Genomic DNA, 9,454 nt, shown 5'->3' with positions numbered 1-9,454 from the left:
TTAAGTTAATTTTTTCAGAGTACTTAATCACAGCAACAAAAGAATGAAATTAAGATAGTCTCTAATATAGGAATACTTATACCTAAGAAAGCCATAAAAGTCAGAATTCCTTTTCTCCAATAAATTCCCAGTTATACTCAGACATTTTTCTTAAAGTAAGTAATGTTGGAGTGAATGGACAATGGACACTAAGAAGACCCACTGGAAAAGAACAATTTTGAACACATATCTTTTTTATGCTTTTTTATGCCATAAAGCCATTAGCTGCTGGCATCGTACAATGAATGTACATTTTGTTAGCTAATCTTAAACTCTATGTGAAAAAGGAAGACATTGCCCAGAAGACACAGAATGTTTTAGTATGGATCTTACAATTTTCCATAATGCTCATGTTGAAACTTTTGTCCCAAATCCTTTGACGCTATTGTCGAAACTTTCTGAATTCATTGCCCATCACCTTTTGTAGAGTGTTTAAAAAACTTATGCCTTACTGGTGGCTGTGCTTCTCTCCAGTCTACAGCCAGAGCCCGGTGCCGCCACCCTACCTTCCCAGCCAGGCCACGCCTAATCCCGGGCACAAGGCATCACGCGGTGCCAGCGCCTCTGACCCGGGGCCTTGGCGCCCAGCTGGAGCTGAGTGAAGGAGCTGCTAGAACAATGCTGAGGTGGGGAAGGTGAAGAGTGTCTTAAACAGGTGATCAGACCAAGCCACCTGGGTTTACCACTTGAGTACCCCTGGCTCCTGCCTGAGTACCCCTCCCGGACTCAGCCCAGCCCGCACTCCAAAGACAGTGGGGCAACCATGGCGACCAATTTCAACGACATCGTCAAGCAAGGCTATGTGAAGATGAAGAGCAGGAAGCTCGGGATTTACTGGAGGCGCTGGCTGGTGTTCAGGAAGTCTTCCAGCAAGGGGCCCCAGCGGCTGGAGAAATATCCTGATGGGAAGTCTGTATGCCTCCGAGGCTGCCCCAAGGTGACTGAGATCAGCAATGTCAAGTGTGTTACAAGACTCCCCAAGGAGACCAAGAGGCAGGCGGTGGCCATCATATTCACCGATGACTCGGCTCGTACTTTCACCTGTGACTCTGAGCTGGAGGCAGAGAAGTGGTACAAGACACTGTCAGTGGAATGTCTGGGGTCACGACTCAATGACATCAGTCTGGGAGAGCCTGACCTCCTTGCCCCAGGAGTACAGTGTGAGCAGACAGATCACTTCAACTTCTTCCTGGTGCCCTGCCCCAACCTGGAAGTGTATGGCGAGTGTAAGCTGCAGATTACTCACAAAAACATCAACCTCTAGGACATACACAACCCCCGCGTGAAGATCGTCTAGTGGCCCCTCTGCTCCTTGCGCCACTATGGTCGCGATGCCACATGCTTTACCTTTGAGGTGGGCAGGATGTGTGACGCTGGGGAAGGACTCTACACCTTTCAGACACAAGAGGGGGAACAATTTTACCAGCAGGCTCACAGTGCAACCCTGGCCATCGCTGAGCAGCACAAGTGGGTCCTGCTGGAAATGGAGAAGAAGGTGAGGCTGCTGAACAAGGGCACCGACCACTACTCCTACCCCTGTACACTCACCGTCATGCTGCCCCGTAGCGCGTACTGGCACCACATCACAGGTTCTCAGAACATTGCTGAAGCCTCCAGCTATGGTGAAGGGTATGGGACAGCCCAGGCCAGCTCAGAAACAGACCTCCTGAACAGATTCATCCTGCTTAAGCCAAAGCCCAGGCAGGAGGACAGCAGTGAGAGCAAGACCCCTTCCCAGTGACAACTGGACTGCTGGAAACTGATGACTGCTGGGCCACCTGCTGGAAGGCTAGCTGCAACAGCCCACGGACAGCCTCAAGGAGCTGTTGGCCAAGAGCCAGAGGAGAGCAAGCTGTCCGTCCTTGCCCTCAAAGGTGAGGCTGGACCTCAGCACATGGGGGGCCACACCACCTGAGCACGAGGGGCTAGAGCAGCTGTGGGACTATATACTGTTAATGGTTTTAATATATATGGCTAATGACATATTCTGTATAAATGAGGCTTCCCTCTACCCTCCCCATACCCATCTTAGTTGCCTGACCTGGCATGGTTAAGGCCATTTTTGAGTAAGAGAGCAGCCGTTCCTGCCCTCTGTGATACAACTCTCCTGCTGCCAAGATTACTTGAGCTGCCAGGGTCAGAGGAGGGGGACAATCAGCTGGTGCTGTCTGCTGCCTCTTCCTCAGAGGCCTAAGGGTCGAGATAGCAGGTAGCTTCTGTCCTCTGGGCCTACAGTGACATAGAAAGGACCTAAACTTCACTGTACTGTGTGGTAGCCTTGCACTTGGAGTTTTAAGCAGAGGTGGCATCTGGTTTTAAAATGCACTTTCCACACTGCCTCCTTTCTGCTCAGTAGGCTGAGGATGTCTTGGGGTGGGGTGACCATTACCTCAGCAGCGGAGGATGGCTGGAGCCAGGCGGGAAGGCTGCAGCAGGACTGCTGTGGGGAGTACCTCGATGCCCCCTTTTACTGACCAGGAGCATAGTGCTCCAGCATGGGAGTCCCTTGCCCTGGGCCAGCCACCCTGGGCCAGTCGAAAACCAAGACCTTCCCATCTCCCCACAAGGTGCTGAGGCTCCCTGCTGAAATGCAATTAAAGCAATTTATTTTCTAGTGCTGGTATTTATTGACTACCGTGCAGAAGGGCTATCTTTCTATTCACATCAAACCTTTTGTTGCGTGTTTCTGTTTTTTAATACTTTAGGGTTCTGATTTATGGAAACAGACCTTGTAAATAACCACTGTTTAATCACATTTGTGGCAGTGACAATAAGGCCCCTCCAAGAAGGGTCCTAGAGCCAGGAAGGTGGCTCAAATGGCCCAGCTCTGACAGACCTAGGAAATGACCACTAGGTCAGATGATCTGTAGAAGAAATGGGCCCAGACCCTCGGGAAGAAGGTGGAGCTGATTAATCAGCAGCACCATGACACATGAAGGAGATTATGTTGTGCTCTTTATTGCCAAAAATAAAGACTTTTAAAAAGACAAGAAAATAAAAAATAAAGACTTGGGCCTTCCTTTCTGCTTTTGCTTTCTTCCACTATGTGCAAATTAGACTTCTTTTGTTGTGTTTTCGTACCAAGAAATACTGTGCCAGCACAGATCAAAAGCAAGTGACTATAGGCTAAAACCTTTGGAACCGTAAGCTAAACCAAATCTTTATTCATTATAAATTTTTCTCTGGCATTTTGGTATAGCAGTTGAAAACTAATACTGAAAATGGATATCAAGAAATAGAATCACTTGCCGGGCGTGGTGGCTCACGCATTTAATCCCAGCATTCGGGAGGCAGAAGTAGGCGGATCGCTGTGAGTTCGAGGCCAGCCTGGTCTACAAAGTGAGTCTAGGACAGCCAAGGCTACACAGAGAAACCCTGTCTCGAAAAACCAAAAAAAAAAAAAAAAAAAAAAAAAAAAAAATAGAATCACTCTTGTAAGTATATTTGATAGTACAATTGGAAGCTTTGATAATTGGCTTGTAAGAGGCATTGGGAAAGTTTGGAGAAACAGAATGCTACTTGAAGTGCCATTCTGTTGAGTGCCTCAATGACCAGCATGATGATAGAAATATGCAAGAGTAAGATTATGATCATGATGCTTCATGAGGAATTGAGGTTTCCTTTGAGAACAGGAATAAAGGTCATGAAAATAAACTGGATGAATCATGTCTATATTTTGAGATTTTCTGCCATTTTGAGATTAAAGATAACAGACTAATTTGACTAGAAGAGGAAGTTCCAAGTCAGCATAACAATCAACAAGAATATTGTTACTTAGTAACAGGTTTAAAGTGCTGCTAAGGAAAATGTACTTCCTGAAGATATTAGCTGGGCGTGGTTGGTACATGCCTTTTATCCCAGCACTCGGGAGGCAGAGGTAGGCAGATCAATGTGAGTTCAAGAACAGCTTGGTCTACAAAGTGAGTCCAGGACAGTTGGGGCTACACAGAAAAACCCTGTCTCAAACAAACAAACAAACAAACAAAAAGATGTTAGCACTATCTTAAAGCCAATTATTTTCCTAACTTGATCAACAGAAAATGTGCCTTCAAGAGAAATCTGAGATGTTCCAGGACCCAATGCAAGAGACCCTTAAAGTTGTAAAATGTTAGTTTCTGAAAAATGATTTTTATTTGAGAAGATAGCCCTGGGGCACCTTGTTCCCACATACTGTCAAAAGAATCAGCTCTTTGGAAATCACATTCCCCTCTTCTCTCAGGCCACTCAGAGATACTGCAGGCAATTCTGATGTGGTTCCAAGTACATTGTGCAGCAGCTATTTGACTATAATGTCATGGGCTTCACGTTACTTTTGATGGCATATAGAATGAAAAAGTCATGGGTTTCTCAATTATTCCCCTGAGGGTTCATGGGAATTGAAGCCAAATGATACATGATAGTGTCATGGTCCCTGAGAAGAGCCTCTGACTGATGAGCTTTGAGAGATGAGAGGAACTATTGCAATGGAGGCCCTGTAAGGTTAAAATATGCTAAGCCTGTGGAATTATTTCCTGAGTAAGCAAGAGGAAGAAAATGCAGATAGCCCATCAGAATAAGTATCTGAGCTGCAGCCAAGAAAGTCATAAGGTTAAGTCTTAACATTGGCTTTGAAGTTAATATCGTACCACTGAAGACTGTAAAACTTGACATGGAGCTTTGCAATTTGGTATTTTCCCAGCTTGTTTTTAGTTTTCCATTGTAGTGACTGTATTTTTTGTTTCTTTGCTTCCTTCTTTTAAAAGTAAGAATGCTAATGTTACATCATTGTGTCTTACAATTTGGTACATTTTCTTTTGCTTTTTTTATATAAAAAATGACAGCAAAAATTTCTTGGAATCTCAGAGGAGATTTTTGGACCTACTCTTTTGAACAAAGCTGATATTCTAAAGTCTTTGGTGAGTCTTTTCTTATGTACAGATTGAATGAATTTTGCATTGTGAAATGAACAGGTGCCTTTGGAGATTTGAAAACAATGAAATCGTATGGATATAGAATGTCCTCCAAAGGCCCATGCGTTGAAGGTTTGGATCCCTGTTTCATTAAGAGTGTATAGGAGGAATTGTGAGACAGGGCATGTTAAGTCATTTGTGACATGTTGTGAATGGGGATATTGAGAACATTAGCCCTTCCTAGTGCTTTCTTTTTACTTTTTGCCTGCCATGAAGTGAACAATATAGTCTACCAAATACCTCCCTCTTTCCATAACATGATGAATATTTCCAGGTTTGTAAACCAGTGAGGACTGATACTTCTTCATGAATAATTTTAGATCTTACCTTATTTCTGTGATGACAGACAAGAAATTGAAACAATATAAGTGTTAATAACTAAGGTTTTAAAAATACATTTATCTTTAGCATTTCTCCTATTTTACTTATTATTTTCTGAGAGAAATTTTAAAACCTTAAGAAACTTGAGGAACAAAGACTTTATGTCAACTTATTCTTGTAGTCAATCCTTCATGTAAGAGGTCAGGGTAGGAACCTAAAAACAGGCATTGAAGCAGAGGCCATTGAGCTGTTTACTAACTAGATCTCCAAGTTTCTCTCAGCCTGCCTTCTTAACAAATCAGGAACAACATTACAGAGAGAGTGGGCTAAGCCTTCCCACATCATATATTTATCAAGAAAAGGTCTCACCGATTTGCCTACAAGCCAATCTTATGTACACATTTTTCTCAATAGAAATTCCTCTCCCTGGATACCTCTAGCTTTTGTCCAGTTGAAAAAAAAAAAAAAACTAACCATAAGGCACCAACCAAGGACAATATGTGCAGTCATCATCAAACCCCTACCCAGATCTAGCCAAGGGACAGAACATTCTCCACAGTTAAGTGGAGACTGGGGACTGACTTTCACACAATCTCTGGTGCCCCATATTTGACCATGTCCCCTTGTTGGGGAGGCCCAGTGGCACTCAGAGGAAGGATAGCAGACTATCAAGAAGAGACTTGATACCCTAGCACCATATTCATGGGGAGGAGGTCCCCCTCAGTCACAGTCATAGGGAAGGGGGATTGTGGTGAAAGCGAGAGGGAGGAAGGAATGGGAGGATGAATGGGATGGGATAGAAAATGAGATGTAATATTAATTATTTTATTTTTCAATAGAAATGTGTTAAAATATATATGTAAGTGCAAAAAAATAAATAATTATTAAATAGGTAAACTAAAATTTATATGCTCCAAGACAGATAGACATGTATACTCATGTACATTTTTAGAAAAAGAAGAAAGCAAGGAGACATTAGACTACCTGATTTCAAAATATTATGTGAAGCTATAATAATCAAAACAGCATTATGTTTCCATAAAAACAGAGGGACACACCAATCCAACACAGTAGAAAGCTGAAAAGTATACATATATATAGCCAACTGAATTTCAACAAGAGTGATGAGACCACAAATTGGGGAAAGGAAAGTTTGCTTTAGTAAAACAATAAAATAAAATTATGCCGGAAAATTTGATGACCAATGTGGAATGAAGGCAGATTAATATATCCCACATGCTATAAAAATGGATTTATAAAAGACTGAAGATTTCAGTACAATAACTAAAATTATCAAACTACTGTTAATGAAATGAAATATGAAAAATATTTTATGACATTCAAATGAAGACTCCAAAACAAAGAGCTAAGTGATATTGTATATAATTTACGAGCATCTACATAACAAGGAAACACTCAACCAATTTCAAAGGCAATCTTTTAAATATTATTAAATACTTTAGAATATTCATCTGATCAAAATTGTTAAGTAGAATCAATAATAAGTTCCACTAACTCACTAACAAGAATAAATTATTTAAAATTTCCACTAGACCTATAAAATTTCTTAAAAGGACATAAAAAGAAAAAAATATGTAAAAGAATCTTCATGTCACTAATTTGTAGTGGTTTGAATGAAAACTGTCCCACCCACACAATAATATTTGAACATTTGATCCCCAGTTAGTGGCATTATTAGTCAAGGGTTAGCTGCTGCAGTCTTACTAGGGAAAGCAAGTCACTGGGGTGAGATTTGAAATTAAAAGTCTCACAGAAATTCCTATTTTCTCTCTCAGCTTTATGCTTGCCTTTCAGCTTCTTGTTTCAGCAGCCATGTACGCTGCTTCATGCCATCATTTCCTACCATGATGTTCCTACCCCTGAGGAACTATAAGCACAAACAGATTCTTCCATTTCCTCCCTCTGTGTAACATTGGCTGTCCTGGACTTGCTTTGTAAAGATGCTTCCTTTTATAAGTTACCTTGGTAATGATGTTTTATCACAGCAACAGAAATGGTACTATCATACTAAACACCTTGGAAACCAAAAGCAAAACCATATGATATTTCACTTTGCCCTAGTGAGAATGATTATAGTCAAATCATTAAATTAATGTGTGCTGGTGACAATGTAGAGAAAGAAAAATATTGCACACAAGAGGTAGGGAAGGAAAATGAACTAAAATCATAATAATTCACTGTGAAGTTTCTTCAATTAAAATATAACTCCAGTGAATGAAGAGATGGTTCCGATAGCTCAGATTGCTCAGAAATGCCTGCAATTCTTGCTCCACGAAATACAACACCCTCTTCTGACCATTGATGGCACCCACACACACATAAGTATATACACACCCACATAAATGCACACACACATAAAATAACTATTTTGAAATAAGAGTTATAAAATAATAATATACAGTTTCTAATAGTGAATGTGATAGAATGAAGTAATGAAATTATATATTCTTTGAAAACTACCTCTTAGAAATCCTGCTTGTGGAGATTCATTTAGAGTTCGTGTGTGTGTGTGTGTGTGTGTGTGTGTGTGTGTGTGTGTGTGTGTGAATTTCTAATTCTGAAAAGCTACTTTACCTTTTTAAAAGATAAAAAAAAAGATTCCCTTAATCAAAGAGTCACCACAAGCCTCAGTAAATCTTAGCAGTTTGAAATTTTTTGGTTCATTTTGTTTTTACTTGTTATTTTTCATGTAAGTTCACACTCTTACATTATTCTTGATGTAGCTTATTGTTTAATTTGATATTGGAAATATATATATATATATCTGTATCAGATGTGTGTAATTGTTCTCTTTTTACTTTGATTATTAAAAAACTTTGAATTTTCTACATAACTGGTTAACTCATTTAAGATTTATAGTATTCATAAATTTTAAGAATATAACAGAATTCAGAGAGTATTGTTAGCTTCAACTGTACAAAGAAGAATACTCTATAGACTCTATTTTACAATATGCTACTTTTACTCCTTGAGAGAAATACTTGTATCTATCCAAAGGAAACTTACTGAAACAACATAGATATAAGAAAGGATTATCAAATTCAGGTTATAAATTGACAGCAAAGAGTGGTGTGACATTTGACTTGAAAGTCGTGATTTGAAATATAGAAAAAGAAAAAATCAGGACAAGGTTGTTGATGCTTTCCAAAGGAGGCCTTAAAGCTGGAGCATCACCTCCCTATACTCCTGCTTTCAAATTTTATTCCTCTGTAGCTTTCTTCTGGCCATTTTTGTTTGTGTTTTTATGACTTGCATTCTCATACATCATTGCAACATTAAAAGCAAGTATTTCCAGTGAAAAGAATAACCCTAAAGTAGTACTAGATTTTAAGTGCTTTTAACCTGAAAGTCTAAGAATGCTACTTTCAAGTTTATTTAGGTTCCATTCAGACTACAAAGCAGTAATATTTTTATAATTTCAATTGTCACCAAACCATCAAATCAGAAAATACTAGAAGGATCCCCTTCTCTTTATTAACTTTAATTGTATAGAAACCAACTTTTGGTGGTTCTGTATAGAACCATATAACTGTTTTTACATAGAATAATATCAGTATTTATCTAAATGTATTCTATTGCTGTATTATCTCTTTCTTCAAAATGTACTTGTATTTAATATATATATATATATATATATATATATATATATATATATGTGTGTGTGTGTGTGTGTATGCCATTCAATACATTTAGACACTAATGTCCATTGTACTCCTCCTTTAAATGGGGGGAGGTGTGAAGCTAAAGCAAGACAATACCTTGACATAATCTAGAGTCATCTAAGAAGAAACTGTACATTGAGGAATTGCCTCAATATAATTGGTTGCAGGAAAATTGTATTGATTATTAATTCATGTAGGAGGGCCCAACGCACTGTGAATAATGCATCCCTAGATGTATGTTCCTCAATTTTATAAGAAGTTTAGGTTATTGTCAGATAGTGAGCAAGCCAGAGAGTGAGGCATTGATCAATATTCCTCCATAGCGCTTGTCTCCAGGTTCCTGCTTTGAGTTCATGTCCTGACTTTCATCAGTGATGAGCTGTGGCCTAGAAGTATAATTCAAATGATCCATTTACTCCCCTAAGTTGCTTTTGGTATAAGTGTTTTGTTATAGAAAAATAC

General features: G+C 39.7%; 1 protein-coding gene across 1 annotated transcript; it reads left to right on the top strand.

Annotated features, from left to right (window-relative positions):
* The first annotated feature begins 688 nt into the window (after nt 1-688).
* LOC311601420 (docking protein 4-like) lies at nt 689-2,821 on the top strand. The gene has a single exon (XM_084788880.1). It carries the CDS (start codon nt 803-805, stop codon nt 1,301-1,303), a length of 501 nt encoding a protein of 166 aa, XP_084645006.1. The 5' UTR covers nt 689-802; the 3' UTR covers nt 1,304-2,821.
* The last annotated feature ends 6,633 nt before the right edge of the window (nt 2,822-9,454 follow it).

Source organism: Acomys minous, assembly GCF_964271855.1.
Source record: "Acomys minous genome assembly, chromosome: 7".
Lineage (NCBI taxonomy): Eukaryota > Metazoa > Chordata > Mammalia > Rodentia > Muridae > Acomys > Acomys minous.
Note: the sequence above shows the minus strand (reverse complement) of the source record. Positions and strands in the feature narration are given on the sequence as shown.